Raw genomic sequence first — 23,303 nt, forward strand, 5'->3', positions numbered from 1 at the left:
CTCACATTCCAACTCAATATTTTTAAATTCATTGGGCAACTGCACTCTGGTTCCCTCTACCCTGAATTGGGCCTTTCTTCTTAATATCCCCCTCATAATTAATAGAACACTCCAGCCTCTTAAGCTCCCTTTCAAATCTTGAATTCTCCAGCAGGCCTTTACTGTGTATCTTCTCCCTCCTTTTCCTGATTTTGCCCAAGAAACTCAAAATTTCCTTCTCCAACCCTTCGGTTGAGAAACCCAGAAAATGACTGAATTTAACCAAACTATTCTCCTCCCAATTAAGCTGCTTTTCCTTTCTTCCCTCTTGGGCTTCAGTCTGGCCTAAAGTCCACCCTGAATTCCTTTCTAAGGGATCGACACTGTTGACCTCTACCAAGTCCCAACAGCCATCCCCTCTCCCGACGTGCTCTTCTGCATTTGATCTTCGTAACCCACTTCCTTCCTGAATGCCCTCCCTTCGCGCCCCAGAATAGTCGTAAAATTCCCTCTTCGGAGTTCGACCAAAATAAAAGAAGTTAGAAGAGGAGGACCCTTGTGCCCTCAAACCCCCCAAATTCATAACTAACCCATGCCTCGCGGCTTCTTCCTCTAGCACCCTATCTGCTATTGAGTGGTGCAAGTCCGGCTGTTGCCTTCTCCCAATTTCTTCCTCTCTGATACTGACGAACTCTAACTCCAGGTTGCCACTCTTGCTATGGCCGGTGATAACAGGGAGGCAGGCTTTTAAAAGGAGCCCACTATCAAAATGATGGGCCTGAGACAGGATAGTCTTCTCCTTATACGAAGAGGCTAGCCCAGAACCTGCAGCCCACCCCGAGCTCCTGGGACGCGAAGGCCCAAACATAACCCCTTTTGAGGCTTCACTCTCTAAGGGCAAAGAAAGCCCATCAACTCAATTCGAAGCCAGACTTGATGTTGAAGGCCCAGCATTCGGGTAGGGCTGTAGCAGCAGACCCGCTTGAGCTTGGAAGCCCATCGCATCGGAGCCCACTTCCTGCGCCAGTCGTCCTGTCCCATCCACTGACTGGCGCTGCTCCTCGAACCCTGCACACACCATCTCTTCCACTCGCGACCCGGCGCGTGCATCCGCATCACCCCCTGATCTCCCCACTTGGACTACTCCACAGCCCGTGCTTCCACCCCGCTTCCTACCTTAGCGACGACACCGCCTCCCACCATAGAGTTAGGAAATAGGTTACCTCCTCAACCCCTATCTCCAGCTAACAAGGGAGATTCTCGCCATCCGATTTTACTAATATCCTAGCCCACTGTAGTTCCTCCATACTCTCCGTCTGTGTGTCGATGTCTAGGAACCCACCGCACACATCCCCCACTCTTCTCAGCACATATGGGACCCATAGCGAGATTGGGAGACCCAAGATCCTCACCCAGACTTCCTTTCTTACCTCACCTTCTTCCAAACACCCCGACCTTGGGCTCCATCACGCCAAGTCCAACTGAACTCCTCTCACCGCCCTTTTACCAGAGATGAGGACCCGCCTTGCTTCTTCCACGAACTCAAACTCCAATAATGCCCGTCATTTTCCCATGCTTGCCAAACCCATCTTGCCTTTCAACCCCCAGGACTTTGCCATTTCCCAACCCAAACTTTCCAAGTCCTCCCCTTTTGCATCGCTAGGGATCCAACTACCAATCAAACAATGCTCCAATCTGCTAAGATTTCTATTTATTTCCTCCCGTTCCACCTCCACTCGAAGGGTGTTAGAACCCTTATTCCACGATCCCTTCATCGTATCCGCAAACGATCTTCCCAATACCCTCTCTTCTTGTTGTTGCTCCTTTTTATCAAAACTATTATCCAGCTTACGAAGGGCCTCCACCATCGCTAGCCAACCCCCCTTATCCCCTCTGCCCTTTGGGATACATATGCTGTATCTCTTCTTCTCCGAATCGACAACCCCTAATCGCAGGAAACAACCCGCACTATTAGCATCGCGCACCAAGGAGAAACTTCTCCCCATCTCCTTCCAACCCTTTTCCCATTTTCCTTCCTTCACGTCCTCAATGCACTGATGCAGACCTTCCAGGAAAAACCCTACACTAGCCAACCCCATATGAACCCATGACGACACCCCTTTCTTACTTTCCATTCTGATTACTTGAGGTTTTCCTCCCCTCTCCACCATTTCGACCTCAAAGACCTTCGACTCCACCCCAAAGCTGCTCATCTTCCGTTTTCTCCGATTCTCCGCGCGATTGACACTCTCACCACTGGCACTCTCTCTAACTCTCTCGCTCTCTCTCATCCCAAGATTTCACCTTCTTTTGTATATATTTTATTATGCTCATAACCTGCTAGTTAAGCATTCTGATCTTACAGGCACATGCACATCTTTTCTCTGCATAGATAAAATCACATGTTACGTATATTTATTATGCTTGGGACTGGTCTATTTCTCATTTTAACTTTGTAGGCACTTCTTGGTTCCTAATACTTGTCTATTTACTAGAATCTTGCTGGGCAAAGGGTTTTGCATGCTTTTGAGCCTGATTTGCCTAAAGATCCTGCAGGTATGTTGGATAATCTTCTACCTTATGTCTATTTATTGCCTTTTATGTTCCATTTGATGTAAGCATCAGGTTTCTTGGGTCATGAAAATGCTTGAGAATTTGAATTCTCTGTTTTCATATCTAACTATTCATTAAAGTCAGAAAAGCTGTTAATTTTTTGTATTTTTTTGTGCCCTTCAAATGAAAATAAGCTGTTAAAGTTCAACCCTGCCAAATTCAAGAGGTCCAAGTCTAACATCAGTGGCAATTTTTTAATTAAGTATAGAAAAGACAATTTCTTTCCCATAGGGAATCACTGAACCGCAAAAAGAAAAAAGAAAAAAAAAGACTTTATATATTGGTCTTTTGATCTCAACCTCAAAAGCTTCACTTGGTTAAAGATGAACGGACTCTTCTCTTTCCAATCATACCAGAATATAATAGGGGTTGTAGTTTCCCTCATCTTCTTCCTCCTTTTACAAATAAAGCTGCCATGCCAACTGGCCAAAGAGCTCTTCATAGGAAAAAGGTTACACACTGATAGATTCCAATATAGCAGAGAGGAGCAAGGCCTAGAGTGAGTGAGCCATCTCACAATGATCAACCAATTTTTACGCTGCTTTTTGACACCCTTGGCGCTCCTTGTATACTTCGTGTGTACTTGGTGCGTCTTTCTTTGTGCTTTTAATATATTTGCTTATTTGCCTACAAAAGAAAAAAAACAGCACCAAGTTACCAGAACCCTGCCTCTAGGAATAAGAACTTCCCAAGTGAAAATGCTCACCTCCGAAGTAGCACAAGACATCCATGCCCAATAAGATGAGAAAAGAGAGGCAGCCCTAGAAGAGGGCATTGTGAAAGTAAAAAAGATGCACCCAGGAACAACCTCTCCTTTAAATCAAAATCTGTGTCATTTCTCTTCCTAAAACAAAGCATACCCTTTTATTCAACCAATTAATGAACAAGAATTGGAAACTTATTGTTGTTGGAGCTTGGTAGTAGTTCCTTCTTTCACCATCCAATACTTGCTAGTTTGGGGGCCCCTGAATATTGTAAAAATTTCTTTCTCAGTTGTGCTACACTACTTCATTTTGGCAACTTCTCATGTAAACCCAAAGTTTTTAAAAGTGAAAGACTAGGCATTTTTGTGCCTGTGAGGTGATGTGTAAGCCGCGAAGCATGAGGTGTAAGCCTTTTAAGACCCTCATTTTTATAATTAATAAATATTTTAAAACAATTTAAATATATAAAAAATAGAATAAATGAAAACCTGATATCAAGTCATAAAAACCATACTGATAGTTTTACACTTGCACAAAAAACCATAACTAAGTTACAAAATAATAAATAGAGTCAAACACATAGATGTAATCGACTTCAAAAATAATAATAAAACATAATTGACTAGAAATATTATAGATATAATTAATCAATTTTATTTATTTTCATGATTTGTCATTTGAAAAAACAAAACTAAAATTAAAAATAAAAATAAAAACAAAATATTTTCAAAATTTAACAAAATAATTTTTTTGAACAATGTCTTAGTGTATTTCTTTTAAGGAAAAAAATAACAATTAAAAAATTAAAACAAATAAATAGAAAATAGAAAATGGCAAAAAAAAAAGTGCAAACTATGGTTGTGGTGAAATAAGAGAGAGAGAGAAAGAACAAAAGTGAAAAATAAATTAATAATTGTGTTGAGAAAACTAAGAGAGAAGTGGAAGTGTTGAGGTGAGAAAAAAAAACAAAATAAAAAGTGAAAAAAATATAAAAAGAATAAGAGAAGTCGGAGTTGGGGTAGGTGAAGTCATGCGAGAGAGAAGTGAGAGGACCATGGGAGTTGACCAAGAGAGGAGAAAAGACGAGGAAGAGGAGAAGATGAAGCCTTGTCAAGATGACAAAGGGGCTCTAGAGTGAGAACAATGCCTCCGAGGTGATGAAGAGGAGTGGGCACTTCCATTCGAGTGAAGTTGTCGTTGGAGAAGAGATCAATCTTCAAGCCGCCAGAGCTATAGAGAGCTAGGGTTTAGGTTTTTCTTTGTTCGGTGTGTTAGGGTTTTGGTTCATCTTCAATTTTGTTTTTTGTTTTTTTTTTTTTTTTAATTGGCCACCTCAACAACCAAGAGGCTTATGCCTCAAACAGTGGGGTGTAAAAGGTGTACCCAAAGTGCACCTCAACAGAGCCTCAAGCCAAAATGCAAACACCTTTTGTGTGTAATATTTTTTTCACAATGAATTAAGACGTTTTGAGGATGCTTGCCAACACCTTTCAAAAGACTGTGTAAACCCAGGCAGTATGGTAGAAATTGGCTTGAAATTTGGACTATCCATGATGGAGTTGAATCTGGAATTCCAATAGAACAATGATCATTTTATAGTCCCTAACTTGTTAAGACAATGAAGATATTATCTTTGATTGCTTGTGTTCAAGTGAGGCATTTCCTCTAGATTGTTAGTTACTGAAAAAATTAGTGTGAAGTTTCATTTTATCAATGTGGCTTGCTTTGTGAGATTATAATGTTTACCTGCTCTATTCTTGGCATATGGGTAATTGGTGTACCTATATGTTAATGGTTGAACGGCACATTCTTACAAATTAAGTGATATTTTACTGATGATTTCACATCTATATGGGTTTCCTTAAATTAGGGGTACTATCATCATTCCATTCCCAACTCCTTTGCTTTGTTTGTGTAGGATTTGATCTCATCATCAAGAAGCTAAGGGACCTCGTGCCGGTTTTGATCAATTGTTTCCATGAATTCATTCCATTGGTTCATGCTACCATGCATCTTGATGCTCAATCATTCGACTGTATGCTATATATACTTCAGAGCATAGATCTTGCAGTCAGGTTCTTTGTCTATGGGACTGGCAAGTCTCAACCAGGATTATGCTCATCTATACACCCTTATGAAGGACCAGATATGACCATGTGGGATCAAGATGTCTCACCTGTAGTATTGAAGAAGTTGCTAGTTGTATTTCCCCTTAACCCAAGACATGACCTTTCTGAAAAGGTACAACGTTTCTGCATCTTTTGCAAGTATATCTTTGCTCCTAAAGAGCTGCTTTTAATTTCTAAATTTCTCTCTCTCTTTTAATCAATGTCAGTCTTCTAATATATTCATTTTTATAAATTAATACACATAATTTCATATCATGGAATAACATTTCCAGACTTCATTGGTGTCTTGCTGTGTCCTTGACAACTCTTGATCCCAGAAGTTATGGTGTTTCGGTACAGCTGCCTAATTAGCAGCTATATAAGATAGCGCATTTCTTTTCTAGTAGAATTTCTCCTGAACATTGGCGTTCTTGCATTCTCAAGTATATAAGAAAATTCCTTCTTAATTGTGCTTGCTGTTGTTGGTGCTAGGAATTGTCTAATATATTTATTTATTTTTTTCTGCTTGGCAGGATGGCGATAGATATTTCATCTTGAACGTCATGATTACAGAAATATTTTTACACTTAAGTGAATGGAGCTATCCTCCTCCTGATTTGTTGGAAATATTTCTAGAATTCATAGAAAATGCACTGTCTGGAAAGGTTTGATTCTTGGACCTTTATGTTCTATGGGAGTTTGATTTTTTGTACCTTCAAAAATTTATTCAACGATTATTGGTGATGATGAGCTGAACATTGAAAATTGAGACAATCAGGTTCTAACAATACTTTCTGATATTGTGTTTGTTATTCATTCCAGTGTTCCAATACCCTGAACTAGCATAAAAAAAGGATATACATACCAATAATTATTATTTAGGAGTAGTTCAAAAACAGTAACTTATGCGAAGATCTTTGTAATGTTGAAAGTGCAAGTCAGGTTGTCTGCTTTTGTGGGGGGAGCTTCCAGCAATTTGGTTAGAAGTCTTTCACTGGTAAAGTCAAATTTTGAGAAAAGAAGTCTGATATATAAAGAAAAAGGCCTAACACCAAGGAAAGTTAAACGGCCCTCTAGTTTCCTTAAGAGTGAAGATATCCCCATGTGGTCAAAGTTAACGTCTTCATTTTGGAGCTTATACGCACTTGCAGGAAATTTCCATACCAGGAGCTTATATCAATATATAGGTCTCCTTAGTATATCGGAGAAAGTTTATCCACCTCTTCTTTTGATTAGATCTTGTAAATTTGGGAATGATTCCTCATCTTTGACTTGTAAATTTGGGGAAAAAAATGTTTGTCTAACAAACAAATTGATGAATCTTTGAATCATTAAACCCCTGTTCTTTGTGAGTTTGTGGGTTGTTTGATATGCAGTAAGATGTGGGAAAGAGAGCAGGTTTTGGAGCTTTTGGGTTTTCTTTTGTTTTTGGGTTTTTGGTGACTGGCAGAATTTACTTGATTCCCTTGTGATTATTGCGTTGTATCTCGTGAGATTTTGGTATAATTCATCAATGGTTTCTTTTATTTGTTCAGTTTTTGGATTGTATTTTCCTTTTACCAATATATGGTTGTTGACAAAACAAGAATAAAATCTTTGTAGTTGGTCAAACCCTACCTATCTGAATGTAATGATTTTGACTGGCCCTGTGCTTGTATTGCCCAAACTGTCTTAGTTCAGAAAATTAAGCTCTGGTTGGGCATAACAGGTTAGAAATCAGGTCCGATCAAGATTGGATTGAGCTTGTATTAATTTTTAAGTCATCTCAACTTGCCAAGTTGCAGCTCTGGCTATTCCCAATCTTCATTAGAATTTCTTAAAACATATTGAAGTGGAACCTCTTTTAGCTGTTTTATTACCAATAATAAAAGGAGACAAGGAACAAGTAAAATCACAAGATTTTTCTATTTCTTCCTTTACCAGAACCCTTAAAAGTGGCACAAAAATGAAATTGAGTGTCTTAAGCAGGAATCAAACTCAGATATGCTTTACTTGGCTCCCATTTGGAAAGAATAAAACATGAATATAGGAAAAAGATCACTAGCCCATTGCATTTTTTTTGTTGGGCATGATACATATGTCTGGGAATAGCATCATTTTTTGCTTCTCCTAGCTTGAAGACTCCTTGCTGCTAGGAAAAAGTACAATGACAATTTATAAAAAGGTTCAATGGTCTTTTTTGCTTCAATGGAAAATGTCTGGACATAGCAATTTATTAGGTCTCCTAGCTTGAGGCATATATTAGTGTTATGGTGTACAACCAATCAAACCAAGGACCAACTTTTTGGAGGAAGTCTCTTTCTACATCACTTTTTGAAGGAATAAACCATGTTCCTATTTGGTAAAAAACTGAAAATAGAATTTCATGGGGTAGTTTTTTCATTTGTTTCTCCCTTATCCCTACTTCTCCTGAAAAGCTGAAGTCCTTTTCATTTTTTATTTTTTTTGGTCTTTTTATCCTTGTTTTATGAAAATTTTCAGAAATCTGTATGGGTGGCTTAAATGCATGTGGGAAAAATAGTAAAGGATAAGGGATGCATGCGGCTTAAATGGCCTTGCTGCTAGGAAAAAGTACAATGACAATTTATAAAAAAGGTTCAATGGTCTTTTTTGCTTCAATGGCAAATGTCTGGACACAGCAATTTATTAGGTCTCCTAGCTTGAGGCATATATTAGTGTTATGGTGTACAACCAATCAAACCAAGGACTAACTTTTTGGAGGAAGTCTCTTTCTACATCACTTTTTGAAGGAATAAACCATGTTCCTATTTGGTAAAAAACTGAATAGAATTTCATGGTGTAGTTTTTTCATTTGTTTCTCCCTTATCCCTACTTCCCCTGAAAAGCTGAAGTCCTTTTCATTTTTTATTTTTTTTGGTCTTTTTATCCTTGTTTTATGAAAATTTTCAGAAATCTGTAAGGGTGGCTTAAATGGCCGTGTGGGAAAAATAGCAAAGGATAAGGGATGCATGCGGCTTATGATTTTGGAGGAAAGAACAAAAGAATGATGCTTTGTTAGAATTTGCAATGACGTGTGATTTTGTAATTTAACAAATATGTGCCTCAATGATATAGATCGGTAGTTACTAAGATAATAGTCAAATAAACTTCTTTCTTACTAGGAATAATGTTTATAAATTGTTGAAGATGATTTCTTGCATGGTTTTTTTTGGAAGATTTCATTTATTATTAATATATTTGGAAGCAATAGTCAAAATAAGAATTTAACAAATATGCAACAAAAATAAAAAATCAAGACTGTAAAGAGTGGGAAAAACTTAAAAAGGAAAAATCATTCAGCATTATATTATGGATGACTTGTCCACTCTTTTAGGATGATCTTTTGCTGTGTGTGTTTTCATGAATAATATTTGCTGCTTTGAATAATCCTATGAATTGCTGAAACATTTTGATGTTTTCAAGGGAAAGGTAGTTTTTGTAAATGGTTGATACATTTGACTGAAAAATTACATGGTGTTTATTGTTTGGCAGACTAGCAGTGCTGCAGAGTCCGGTAAAGCATTTCGTGAAAAGCATTTACTTTCACTTCTTCCTTTCATTCCCAAACTTGTATCACGAGTATCAAGAAATTGGAGTTTGCGTATTCTTCAGGTTCAATTCATTCTTCTTGGAATAAGTTGACTACTAAGGGCTTGTTTTTAGTGAAATACTGTGATCTAATTCTCTCTCCCCTAAGGATGAAAATGTCGGTTTTTATAGATATATCAATAATTGAATTATATTGGGATATATCCAGAAATATCAATGGAAATTTTTACAAAAAAATATCAATATGTTGAAAATTAATCAAAACTCATAAGTATGGTAGGGAAAATACCAAAAAATAATAAAGTAATAATACACATATTAATGTTGTTTTATTGAAGAAAATGATGAATGTATGATAAAATTTGTAACAATTGACAATGATATGTAAACCTTAAAACACATTAATACTAAAATGATGGTCTATTTAATTTAGTTTTATTCAATGATATAAAAAAAATGATAATATATGTATGGTTTTTTTTAAATATATTTATACTTTTTGGTCTTTAATTAATATACAAAAGGTATAAAGAAAACATTGTTACAAAAATTATCATGATTTGGAGTTTTCATATACTTAACAATCAATTAAATGAAATTTAAAAATAAAATAATTGAAATTTATTTATTTATAAAAAAATTTAATTTAATATCTTGTTTTTCTCATGCATATTTATATATGTATATTTATTAAAATTAATTTAATTAAAGCTAAAGTCTAAGTATAAAATATATATGGTTATGTTCTTGCATATCTAAAATGGCCAAGATGCCCTGGTTAACATCTCATGGTCTTCTGGGTAAGACCCAAGTTCAATTCCTCATATCGTGGCTCTCTCTCTCTCTCTCTCTCTCTTTTATTTTGTGATTTTTTTGTGATTTTGTCCGATATTTGGATGGGTTGACCTATGTCGACCAGTCAAACAAGGCAATAAAATCTTCGAAAATTCAGATAAAATCAGGATAAAACCAATAATATCCAAAAAATCGTTGATAATTTTAAAAAATCGGTCATAATCTATATCCTACCCATATTTTGCTTCAGTGAAGCCTGATACACGAAATATCACCTATTTTTCGCAATATTTTCGTCCATGCTCTTCCCTATGATCAGTGTTTGTTCAAGCACTGCTGTGGTTGTATGGTTCTAGTCTTCTATTCTCCAAGTTTTATTGGTTCCTAAGCGAATAATGCTAAATAATTAAAATTTTGATTACAGGCATTTACTAAAGCTTTCAAGGACAGCAATCCAGAGTCTTCAGTGAAATTGGCTTGCCTTTCTATAATAGAGGAAATGCTAGTCCCTGTAAGCTAGTTCTGTACTTTCTCAGAAAATTTGTTTAGATTGCCTTTGTATTTATGAGGAATAGTAAAATGAATAATTTATGTATATAAGAATGCACCATTGCCTCTTTCCATGTAATTAACTCAATATTATCATCCCTTTCTATCCTTCCCATTTATAATTAAGGATTTTCTGTTCATATCACAGAGACATGGCATCCCATCCCTAGATGCTAGTGATCCAGAAATATTAGGACATCAGACGACATGGATAAGAGAGCTGCCTTTGTTGCTAATCATGTTGGGTGATAAGCACCCATCATATTCCAAGGTATGTGTATATTTATTACCTTTTTTTCTTGGTGTTGTTAGGTGTTGATGGTGGTGTGGAGGAAAGTAAAAGTTTTTAGTGACAAAAAAATGACTTTATAGTATATGGAAATCTATAAGAAAGTGTCTTGACTGACCCTTTTCAAGGTGATTAGAAATGTGCTACAACCATAACCGTGTCTCTCCTGGAAAAAAAATTGGCCTTTTCCTTTGCAGCCTGAGAGATCCAATCAAACTCTTACATCCCATCCTTGATCTGAGGAGCAAGCTTTCCTCATGAAGCAGATTGTTCTCCAAGGGGCTGAAAACTTGGTGACCATCTACTTAGCGATTGTTAAGCAATCTCTTTCTTCCTTATTAGTCTATTAAAGCCAGAATGATGAGCTTGTCCAATTTCTTTGAGGACAGCAATGGCCTTGGGGTCAAATGAGTTAAAGCCCTTTGGCTTTGAGTTTGCTAACAACATTCCTCTCATAATCTCTAAGGATGACAATTATTTTATAACCTATAAGGGGAAATTAGGGCTCTACTTATGAACACTGACCAAAACTGTGCTTCTCATTTCTCTGAGCCACCTCCCAATCTCTCATATGACCAGAGGTGTAGTGCCTTTAAATTCCATTCTAAACAGTGTTTAGAAAGCAGCCAAAAAGAGCAGTCCTAATCCAAAAAAATATTCTTTAATTTCTTGTCTTTCATATGGTTGAAACAAAAGCCAGAAAAGCGCATAGCATCTATATTTTGCATTCAGGTTACCAACCTTTTGAGAAGGGCACTACCTGGGGATAGAGAACACATGTGTGCCTCCTGTTTCTTTAAGTGACCTCCCAGTGCTTCATAGTGCACAGAAATGGAGCTCCTTTAGGTTTTTTACTGACCAGAGCCCAAAAATAAGCCATAAAGAGAATTCTATCACATATTAGCTCACTTTGGTGAGTGCTTTTCTAAAAGATTCTGTAATTTCTTGCCTACCATGTGTCTTAGATGAAAGCCAGAAATTTGACCACAATATTTTCCCCCAACTGTGTCCTAGATGTTAGCTTTTTATTTGGGAAGTAGCTTTTTTATTTGGAAAGCTATTTAGGAGAGAATTCTAACTCTGGATCAACTAAAAAGAAGGGGCTGGTTTTTACCAGGCAGGTGCTATTTGTGTAAAGGGGAAGAGGAATTAGGAAATCATTTGCTTCTTCACTATCCCATGGTAGCCATGATTTGGCAGCTTATTTTTGCTCTTTTTGGTATTCAATGGGTTATGCCCTCTTCAATCAAGGAAATCTTACTTAGCTGGCATGACTCTTTTGTTGGGAAGAAAAGGATAAAGGCGTGGAATGCGGACCCTTTGTGCTTATTTTGGACCTTATGGAAGGAGAGAACAAGAGAGCCTTTGAAGATACCAAATTGGCAGACCAAGATTTTTTTATTTTTTTTTATAGGTAAATTTGTGTCCCTATTGGAACTTGAACCTGGAACCTCTCACAATCCCTCCCCATTCCAAATTGGTGGACCAAGCTATTTTATGGTCCTTTTTGTACAATTTTTTGGAATAGGTCAGGGTGCATGTAGGTTTTAGCTCATGGTCTTTATTTGATTTCATCGATTGGTTGGGATGTAAGTAAGGTGACGATCTTTTTGTTTTCCCTTTTCTTTTTTGGCCTTAATGCCTTGTATACATCATGTATACTTTCGGGTGTTCTTCTTTAGGCACTCCTAAGACAATTGCTTTTACTTATAAAAAATAATATTTTTTCCCAATTGTAAGCTGCTAAAGCGTGGCTCTTGCCATGAAGCAAAAGTAGAAAGGCAATCAATGAAGTGTTCACTTGTCTCACTACTCTCTATTCATAAGAAGCAGATGTTGGGGACAAATTTTCTAGGGCCTCTAGTTTGAAGCATGTTGTTACCATTCACTTTAAGAGCAAGTGCCCACGCCAAGTACTTACCTTAATAGGAAATTTAAGGAGGAAATCTAAGGATCTAGTATCCATGGTCTAAGCAAAGAAAAATGAGATGAGGTTGTTATTTTTAGGGGAACAAATGTAATCAACAATGGAAGAATGAATATTGACATCTCTTAGAATGTTAAGGAGGGATGATAGATTGGAAACTGCTGTATCATTGATATTTAAAAAGTGGAAATTTTAATAGTCAGATCCATTAGATGGAACCATTGGAAGTCATTTTTAGCACTGGAATGATGATATAAGAGAAGGGGGGGAGAAGTGTTGGTGGAAGATTTATCTTGCTGATTATGTATCACACATTCATGCAGGATGACAGAATGAAGCAAAACCTTGAAAAACAAACTTCTAGAAACATTGAGTTTCTCTTGCTGCCAAATCTAGAATCCAACTATGGTGTTGAATTTTGCACTTAATCTTGATAACTAAATGTTAGAAAACCTTCGCTTCCTTGAGAAATCTCTAACCACTTTCCTGTGAGATCCACAATCCTTTTTTTTTACAAGTAAAAGCAATTGTATTAAGAAAGCCTGATGTACACCTGAAAGTATACACGTGAGATCCACGATCTTTGGGGGTTGTATTACACAATTTTAATACCTATTAATGATAGCATGCAATATACATCTGACTACATGGTATCCCTAGTCTATCTGTTACTTCTCATACCCGTCAGCCACTTCAACTAGACCCTGAAATGAGTAAAGAAAGTAGATGAGATTTAGAAATGCTTCAATCGTTGGGCTTAAATCTTTTCAAGACAAGGGAGCTCTCTATGTAGCTCTTGCTTCTTCGCAAGGTTCAAGGCAAAAAGAAAGGGCTGAATCACAACTTACTTTGACTTTCTTCTCACTGAGGTGGTGAGATTTTTTATATTATCCCTCTCATTTTCTTTGTAATTCTGAATCCTAGGGATCTTGTTAGAGATTTAATCCTTGAGATCTTTGAGTTAGGTTTGATATTTAAGAGGCTACATTCCTTTTCTACAAATCATAGAACTCTCAAGATTGATGCCTAAAAGTATGCTTGTGGTCATATTGGTCCTCAATTCTCAACCAACCTAGGATGTTAGAGAGATAACATAGTAACTTTATCATCCATCTTCATCACGTGCTTTTGTTCTCCTTGCAATTTCCATTCTCATTGCAGGTAGTGTTGCACCTTCAACTTCGCCTGGGGCAATGTGCTCTTTTAAATTCTGCTGTTGCACAGGAATATGACAACATGCAATACTCGCTGCTTGAATTCTACTGCACTTGTTTGGAAGAAAGTAAGAATTGAATTGTTTAAAAGTATTATATTGATCAAGTGCATTTACTTCTTTGTCACACTCTTCCTTATGTTTCAGGAAGCATGTTTTATGGTCCTTTCATAAAGCTTGCCAGAGATTCCCAGGAACTTTCTGTCTGTTGCCTTTACTATTTCTCCCATTTGGATTCATCTCTGCTCAAGTCAATCGCTTTTTGTTGTCTATGTGAGTACCATGTGTATGATAATTAAAAACTCCACGAGTTGTGTTTTTTTTTTTTTTTTTTTAAATAGAATCTTAGAACAGAATCCAGGTCTCTTCTCTTTGTATTTAAAACTAATTTTAAACATGAATGCATAGGTTGATTTTTATTTTGGACGATCGTCATAGCTGTTAGATTTCATGGATAAATTGCTCAAAGTACCTCAATTTAGAATTGATGATTCAGTAGCCATATTTCCTAAAGTATGCTGCATTCCTTTAGTTTGCTGTCTTAATACAACTACTAACTCATCCTCACCATGGTGAAAGAGTATGTTTTCCTTTTCTTTATGGTGATAGAGATGATTCTAAGAGATTCTGACATGAATATTTGGGACATAAAAAGTAGTTGGAGAATTATTTGCTTTGTAGGAGATAGTGGTGGACCATGGATTGTTTTCATAGAGCGAACCTGAGGACCATGAATTTGCTTTGACATGAACATCCATGGATTGTTCTCACAGGGCATAAATGCCTTCACTTGTTTGTCCTACACTTTGAAAGACAACTTTGTTCCAAAAATTGAGGATGAATTATAATTCCTAACATTTTTTTAGTTATTCAAGGATAAAAATTTCTTTGATGTAGGTGCAATATGCACATTTAGAAAGTAGCAGACTCTATGCTTAATGTCAAACAATTGGAGATGTTTAGGGAGCCCCCTCTCTCCCTCTCTATACATACATACATATATATGTGTGTATATATTTATATAGTAGTTGGTAATTATTTGTATATCATGACTAAAATAGGCTGAGAATGCTTCTTCATAAAATTGTAAGCATGAAAAGAAGAAAAAAACTATGCTGTTTTTAGCACCTGTTTATCAAACCTTTTGTATACTTATTTCTTGCCAACTTATTGCAGGTGATGATTTGGAACCATTTATGTTATTTCGAATAATAGAGGTTCTGCATTCAGCATATAAAGCTGGGCATATTCAGATTGCCGATCATATTAGTTTCTTCATCACTCTACTTTCACGATTCAGAGTTTTTCCTGGTATCCAGCCCATTCATTTTCTGGAAAAATTTAGTAGCTAACATTTGGTTTCTCTTCTCTCTGTTAGTTACCCTTTTTGCAATTTTCTTTTGTGGTTGAACTTCCATAAAACTGGAGTGCATTTGGTCCTCATATGCAATCATCCATATCTATGCATATAAGGGGTTGTGAGGAAACATATATATATATATATATATATATATATATATATATTATATATGAGGGCAATAGGTTGACTGTGACAACTAGTTTTATTACAAAAAAATAAATGGCATCATATATGAGCGAGGTTCTTATTAGTCAAGCTGAGCCTGAGAGATATCTTGCAAGCTAAAAATGGTCTTTTTATCTCTGCAGAAGAGATTTATACGGTTATGGAGGGTGACAAGAAGATGTCAAATCGTGGGATTTTCAAGTCAGTTACTAGTGTTGTTTCCTCTTGCCTGCTGCAGATGGGTGAAGATTCACTTGTTTTTCAGATACTAGAGGAAGTTATACTTGATCAGATGGTAAGTTGACATAATGCCTGTATCTCATCATGCATATCTTTCATTTCATGCATGTATGCTACTTTTTATACTTCTGGCAGCTTTATGTTGGCTGATTTCTCCTTTATTTAGTGAGAACTCTCCAGCATTTCCTTTGGACTACTGATCGGCTTGTTAGGAATTTTCCTATGGACATGAAGCCCTTATACCAACCTTGTTTTTATTTCAGTCACTCAGGCCACCTATAGACAACATCTGTGCTATGCTTAGAATGCTGCTTATACTGGATTCCAGACCCACAAGACTTTCTGATCAGAGTGTTACCAATCTAAGCAGTTTCCTATCAGGATACCTGATTGATGTTGCATCTGTAAGTTTGTCATCTAGAATCTGCGTTTAAAAAGTTTACAAATTGTTTCTCTTTTTTGTCACTGTATTTTTGAAAAGTCTTTCACTTTCTTTTTTTTGTTAAATCTTAAATGTGTGGGTGTGTTATGGTGATTTCTTCTTGGATACTTATCTATAAGTAGGCCTCACTTAGCTGGAAAATCTCAAGTCCCCACCATCATACTTTGTATCCTTCCAAAATCTCCCTCTACCCAAAAACTGAACCATGGACGTCTGAGAATATCCACCCAAATTATCATCACAAATTTTACAGGGGCATAGAAGAGAAAAAGTGCCTCCTCTATTCACGACAACTCCAAAATTCAATTATCCCATCATCACCACTCACAAACCCCTTAGCATTAGTGCAACCCACTCTAAACAGCAACCTGCCCTAAGGCTCCTAAACTTATATTGAAACCAATTTAGATTCTTGTAAGCACAACCAATTGGGCCTTGTAAGGGTGGAGGAGAAATGGAACGACCTCCCTCTTATCCACAACATTTGCCCTCTTAAATTCCATGAATTAATCCTAAGTTTCATTGTCCAATCATGTTTGGGTTCAAGCAGCAACAGCACCTGCCTCAACCTTCAAATCACCACCCTCATAATTCACTGAGCAGGATGGTTATGCAATTCTCTGTTCTTGCATGAACCGCCTCTCCCCTTCTTTCATAGTGTTAGAGCCCTATTGCCCCACCTGGATTCTATGTCTTAAGCATGTCCATACTCTCCTCCATACGCTTTGATCAACAGTTACAAATACCTGTTGAATATCCCAAATTTCATTTTTGCCTGTGGTGTAGGAGCTTTCTGCACACCTTTTTGAACTCCTGATCTGGATTGCTGGAAATTCCACCAGGCAGTATAATAGATACCATGTTCATGTCAATAGGAGACAACACAATACCACACCAATCTTTCTCCAACCACACCACCATATTCCTCACGCATTTTAATGGGACTCTACCATGGCCCATCTTGCAAGATCATCTGCAATAGTCACCTCCACTTCACTGCAAGCTTTCCTTACCTACATTCCCAGGTGCATCCAGTTGCTCCAATGCTTTTCTGACCTATAAGGCCCGCTCATCACCCACCAAACTAGAGGAAGAAGACCCCAGCAGACTTACCTAAGTTAGCAGACTCCCTTTCACAAAGATAAGTGCTTACTGCTAATTAGTGTCATCACCTTTAGCTCCTCCACACCACCTTCACCTCTCATCCCCATAAAGGGACCAAAAGACCAACATGATTAACTCACAATTTCTTTGCCTGGGCATCATACTGCCTCCTGTCCAGTAGAAAAGACTTGAGGATGTCATGCTCTCTGCTTCCATATGTTCTCCCTTCTCAGCCTCCATGGGAGATATGAACTTAAAAATTGCCAGCCTGAGGAGGTCAAATTCACTTCCTTCACTTTATTACAATCCACCTTCAAAATTTGAATTACTGCCAATGGGTTGCCAAACAAAAAACAAACACCCCTACCACCCAACATCTTCTCATCTACATTGGCCTGGTCTTTAGTATCTTACAGTTGTCATTTAACATCCTAAACAATGCTCAAAGCCCCCATGGACCTTAGCTGCTACACTGCCTTCAGACACTGTTGAAATTCCCCACTTCCAGTTCCATCCTCCACACGCTTTGAATGTTTACCAGAAAATCCCAGATTATGCAGCCTGCTTGGCTAAGAATATCGACTCAGAAAATCTAAGCTATCTAGGAAAATAACAAAATACCTCGTTATGTCCTCTGGAAACACCAAGCCGGGCAGATATCAACAATTTCCATTTTTCAGCTCTCTTCCATCAAGCTTAAGATCTTTAAATGACACATATCATTTTTTCATCCACAACAATAATCCAAACAGTTCAAAAGTCATGAGAGTCCCCTAGAACCTAGTTTGTTCCGCCTTTAGTAGCCTTTTCCCATATTCATGATCTCCCCTTTAATTTTTCCTTGCCATTGTTTTCATAATTCCTCGTTTTAATCTTAGCTGCATCCCAAATATTTCATTTCAGTTCAATTTATGCTGAAACCTTTAAATTATAAACAGCTATCCATATTTCTGACTTTATTGCTTACATCTAGTCCAGTTTCATCAGGTAGACAACATGCACCACAGGACCTCATCTTCTTTTTTTTTTTTTTTTGATCAATAAGCAAAAGAATTGTATTAACGAAGAGGCACTAAAATAGCGACCCACAGAATTACAGTATAGAGACACTCACCCCCTTACAATTGGACCCAAAACAAGAAGGAAAAAACAAGAAACCTCCAGTTGTGCAGTTTAGTTCATCCATTGCTAATGCAAAACGCAAGCATCTGTGCAGTTAGAAAATGGCATCTCCCATGAGTTGATCTCTCAGGTTGTATCCTCCAGTTGTATGTGCTGCCCTTCATCAAATTAATAAATCTAGTTATTCTATTTTCTTTTTTTTTTTCTTTTTTGATCAGTAAGTGTAATATGTATATTCAAAAAGAGGCGCTAAAGAAGCGACTCAAAAAGCTACAGCATCGAACAACTCACCTCCTTACAAAAGAACCCAAGCCACTATGAAAGCACAAAAAACCCTCTCCCTTAACGCATACACACCCATTCCATAAAATCTATTAAGGTCGAAAGACCATCTTTTATCCACAATTTGGTTTCCGACCATAGTAAATACACAAAAGAAATTTTCAGCTTTTGGATGGACAGCACCCCATCCTCAAAAGCAATAGAATTCCTAGCCTTCCAAATAACCCAAAACAAGCATAACGGTCCTAGAAGCCACACCACCTTCCTCTTCTTGCCCACAAAGGAGCCTCTTCAACCTATGAGAGTTTCCTTAACCGAAAGCGGAAAAACCCAAGAGACTCCAAAAAAAGAGAGTAGCAAAGTCCACACCTCCCTTGCTCTTCCAAACACCTATTAGTTACACTTGTCTTGTTATATACTAATTTTGAAACATATAATTTCCTCCCTGCTATATCTAATGGATATGGACACAGGTATGAGATGCACAGATTCACTGACCTAGCTCAAAAAGTAGGACCATAGATGTGGAAAGGACACAACAATATATTACTATATGCTTACTGGTCTTTCCTCTCTTTTACTAGTCATATTCTTGTCTTTTGTGAGTTTGATCTCTGTGCACTGCACTATATAGACGCATGTCCAGCAGTGTGAGGGGATTGTACTTTCCTACTTAGTATTCACATGGACATGGGTCCTCTTCGAAGGCAAGCATGCTACGGGCATCCTGTTTTTGTTTACATTTCAAGTTTAAGTAGTTTTTTAGTTGTTTTGAGGATTTGTTTTGTGTTCTTTGTAAATTGTTGCTTGTCAATTTGCCAGCTTAATGACTTACCAATTTTAATTGAAGCTCTTCATCCTGATGCAGGGCATTCCAGAAGATGATGGCAAGTCCACCAGTTCCATTCATGTCGACACATGCCATTATTATTTCCTACCATGCTTTTTACTGTTCGCAAGAAGTGAAAAGTTTTTAAAGCTCACCTTGGATGTGATGGGCTCATTGATAACAGAAAATGGTTCATCACCTTTTTCTCCTAATTGTATTCTAAATGCCACTGACCATACGAATAGGATAAGAGCTATTGTTGAAATCCTTATATTGATGCACAAAGATGTTAAAATCCAGCGAATTCTTTCTTCATGCAAATCAGAGATTGACCATATTTTGCAGAACATGCTCTTATTACAGGTACGATTTGTACATTAAGCCATGCAATTCCATTTAGTTGTTTTTAGTTAGTTTGTGTATTCAACTGACCTGTCTGGTCCAAGCATCATGGATTTTTTTCAAGGTTAAACCAGGCAGCCAAAGCCTGCACTATAAATGCGATTTTATCACGGATGTCATAGATTATTTATATTTAATATGTAGAATGTGCCAAATTGAAATGCTCATTAACTATCTTTTGGCAGAATAACTGATTGGCCTTTATACTGTCCGATCTACCTGATCTAATATGACTCTTTAACTCTCCAAGGATTGCTGTAAAAAGGAAAATGAGTCAGAAATTCAGAGTAAAGATTACTGTGACAATCACAAGCTTCATTGTAATGAAATTAGCCTGTTTATTGTTTGATCATTAACATGCTGAATACTGCTGTTATGATTAGATGTTTTTTCCCCTCAAGATAGGGTAAGAACTTCAGAATTGGACCCCTTATAATTCAGACCTAATTTTATATTCACAAGCCTTCACAAAATACCTTTCAAATTCGATTTGACCTCATAATCACTAGCCTTATATGCAAGATAGTCAGCAATTTTGTTGCTATTTCTGTTGAAAATATCAATAATGGTTTTATAATCCGATTATATGATAAATACCAATCATATCCAATTATATGATATATAGATCTACTTTCCTTCTTTTGATCACACTTTACACAGCAGATTTTGTATGTGAGAAGGATTTCTCTGTTTTCTCAGCCTTCTTTATATTTATTTTCACTGGAATAAAATGGTTGTTTCTGATTAATATTAACATATGCACACACACACACACATATTATACACGCTAAAGACATGTTGTCGTGTGTAAGTAATAAATTTCTTGACATCATTGTTACCGCAGGCTTCAAAAGGAATGAAGATGAGTATCGAAGAAAGGCACAATACACAATGTGCATTTGACCGACTAAAGTGCATAACAAGTACACTACCCAGTGCGACGCCAATAATCTAAATGAATTTTTGGAATCCAATAAATTGGCCTAGTAAGTTATCTATCTTTCATCTGCTTTTGTTTCACACATTATTCTTCATTTAAAAGAGGTGAAAGGCAAGGTGGTTGTGGAGGTTTTGGGTTCTGTTTCTCATGAGAAAGTTCATGATCCAGGGAGGGGGGATGATCAATTACAATCTTGCTTCTTTGACTCTAAAGGGCATTCCAATTTTATGGTCTAAGATATCCTGACGCTACTGTACAGTATGGGCAAAGGAGTCTATAATTCAAACTAGTCATTGGCTTGTGCAATGTTCATGAAACTGTTTTCTTCAAAACAGATTGATAAAATAATATATTCTATATCAACTAAAAATGATATTTTTCTAATAGGTATAACTAGAAAGTGATCTGAATTTTGTTTGGCTCTTTAATAAATGATCTCTTTGCCTGTCAAAGAAAACTATGGAGTGACGTAAGGCTGCTATAGTAATGAAACTGTTTTTATTTCTGATCAAAAAGTGAAATTAAAAAATAAATAAATAAAAGGGTTTTAGGTATAGGAGAAAATTAGTTGCTATACCCTTTGTGGTGGTTTTGATCTGTTATGGAAAAAAATGATCCCTTAACTTTATGCAGCTGTCTCTTCTGACTCTTTTATCTTAAAAGGGGCCATGTGCTCCTTGGATAGCGGTGGTCTTTCTTCTACTAAATCCATTGGCTCTCCCAGAGCCTGGGTTCCATGTTGGATTCTGTTGGGTGATTCCTAGTGAGATTCCATTGGTGTTTGGGGTTGCTTTCTGGGTTTTTTCAGCATATAAGTTTTATTGTCCGATGCTTCTAATGATACGCAATAACTTGAACCTATACAGTAGAATGTCCGTTGAAACATTTCATCGAGTATTTAATACAATGGTTTGTAACAGAAGTGTGACTAATTTTCTCTCATTTTTCTTGTGCCTTCTTTCAGCTTTGTATTTTACAAGAATGGAGAGAACATGGAGAATCGGATATGTTGTTGGCAAGATGTGGAATTGGGATGTGTTGTTAAATCAACTAGTATGCGTCACCATAATCTCAAGATGACAAGGTGAATTCACTCTGATTCAACTTATCCGAGTCATGCCAGAATTATACCTAGTGGTCTTCAATCACATGCTTGTATTCTTCAGAGTCAAAAGTGAGTGCAATTTTGAGCCGTAGATAAGGTAATCATCCCCCTTTCTTGGCCTTTTCCTTGGTTTTTTTCCTCTCCTTTTCTTCTGCATGGCAATTGCCTACGCACTTCATCATATAGTTGAGTTATAAGATATAGACTTATAGTTGATGAGATTTTGTAGAAAATTTTGGAATTGCCCCAAACTGATAAGATGGCATGAGGTTGAATGCACACAATTTTGGGAGTTGACTCATAAGATAAAATGATTCAATGGAGTAGACGTATTACACAAATTTACCTCTCCGAGTGAATGTTAATAAAACGCACCAACAATTGAGCAATATTTGGTCTTCTAATTATTCAGTGATGTTCTTTGTTGTTGAAAGTCAAAAGAACAATTTATCATCCGAAAATCTGTTGATTGAAAACCATTTGTTTTCAAGACTAGTTATATTAGAAAGTTGATTGTAGTATGGGATCAAGGACTATTATTGCCGAGGTTGGGTGAGTGAGATTTTATGTATTGACCCTTTAAGTTCATATTTACAGATTCTCATTACCTCATTAAGCAAATAAGATGAGGGATGGATGATACCTGAATTGCCTGATTCTTCTACAGCTCCAATACCCGATAATATTTTTAAAGCGCCTATCATTTGTGATGATAAACTTCGGCAAGCACTCTTCTTACAGAACGTGTGCTTGTCAGAAAAATTATTGATGGATTTAATTTCCAGGAGGTTTGAGCGTGGCCCAAGTATCTTTTCAGCTGCAACACCAAAGTCCCTATGGGCCATTATGCATTTAATCCATTTTACCCAAACGTCATATCATCAAGATATACAAAACGGTGCCGTAGAGGTTATTTTGATAATATGTCTAAATACAAACTTCCATATTTTTTTACGGCCGAAGTGATTTGCCCTCACGCTTGAGAGAAATCAAGGAATGGTAGGATCAGACCATGAAATATCGGAGTATTCAATTAGTTTGCTAAGAAAAACACAAAATGAATTTTAATATTTTACCATCTGATTAAGTCATCCAAAAAAAATCATAAATGTACAAATGCATGCAGTAGGTGTCCGCTTCATGATGGTATGCACTGAAATTCGCATTAGGTGAGACCCACAATTTCATTTGACATTTGCCATAATCATCCCTTAATGAAAATGACTAAAATGTCTACATTAATTTGCATCATGGTCCATGCTTTCCGTTTTATATGCTTCTGCAAGTAAAGGGCATTTATCTTTACAGGCCTCGCTCAACCAGGTCCATATGCAAATGATGGTGGAGCTCACTTAATTGTGTGTTACACCGCTATCCCCCAGCCAAGCAAATTGGGCCCACCAAACATTCATGGCTCACTTATTCTTAGGTAAGCTGGTGGTGTACGACTTCCAGGATTGGCCTTCCCAGCCTAAAACCTCCCATTTGATGATCAATTTGTTTGCTTTCAGGAAAGCATAGTCCAGCCAATAATGTGCCTGTGTGCATGGTTCACCTCAAACAAATCCCGAAATTTGCCAGGTCTT

At 37.0% G+C, this 23,303-nt stretch overlaps 1 protein-coding gene across 3 annotated transcripts in view; it reads left to right on the plus strand.

Annotated features, from left to right (window-relative positions):
- The window catches only part of LOC117919583 (testis-expressed protein 10 homolog), a 34,240-nt gene extending 11,916 nt beyond the window's left edge, over positions 1-22,324 (plus strand). For 2 of the 3 annotated variants that reach the window (XM_034836769.1, XM_034836770.1), the window contains exons 7-20: positions 2,475-2,535; positions 5,215-5,537; positions 5,938-6,069; positions 8,897-9,016; positions 10,173-10,259; positions 10,446-10,568; positions 13,675-13,795; positions 13,874-13,999; positions 14,903-15,037; positions 15,395-15,546; positions 15,755-15,895; positions 19,310-19,633; positions 20,517-20,658; positions 21,577-22,238. In XM_034836769.1, coding sequence (XP_034692660.1) covers positions 2,475-2,535; positions 5,215-5,537; positions 5,938-6,069; positions 8,897-9,016; positions 10,173-10,259; positions 10,446-10,568; positions 13,675-13,795; positions 13,874-13,999; positions 14,903-15,037; positions 15,395-15,546; positions 15,755-15,895; positions 19,310-19,633; positions 20,517-20,627 — 1,956 coding nt within the window. In that variant the 3' untranslated portion in view covers positions 20,628-20,658; positions 21,577-22,238. Of the gene's footprint in view, positions 1-2,474; positions 2,536-5,214; positions 5,538-5,937; positions 6,070-8,896; positions 9,017-10,172; positions 10,260-10,445; positions 10,569-13,674; positions 13,796-13,873; positions 14,000-14,902; positions 15,038-15,394; positions 15,547-15,754; positions 15,896-19,309; positions 19,634-20,516; positions 20,659-21,576 lie in introns of all 3 variants that reach the window. The other variant, XR_004652099.1, reaches the window with a different exon arrangement.
- The last annotated feature ends 979 nt before the right edge of the window (positions 22,325-23,303 follow it).

Source organism: Vitis riparia, chromosome 8, assembly GCF_004353265.1.
Source record: "Vitis riparia cultivar Riparia Gloire de Montpellier isolate 1030 chromosome 8, EGFV_Vit.rip_1.0, whole genome shotgun sequence".
NCBI classification, from domain to species: Eukaryota; Viridiplantae; Streptophyta; class Magnoliopsida; order Vitales; family Vitaceae; genus Vitis; species Vitis riparia.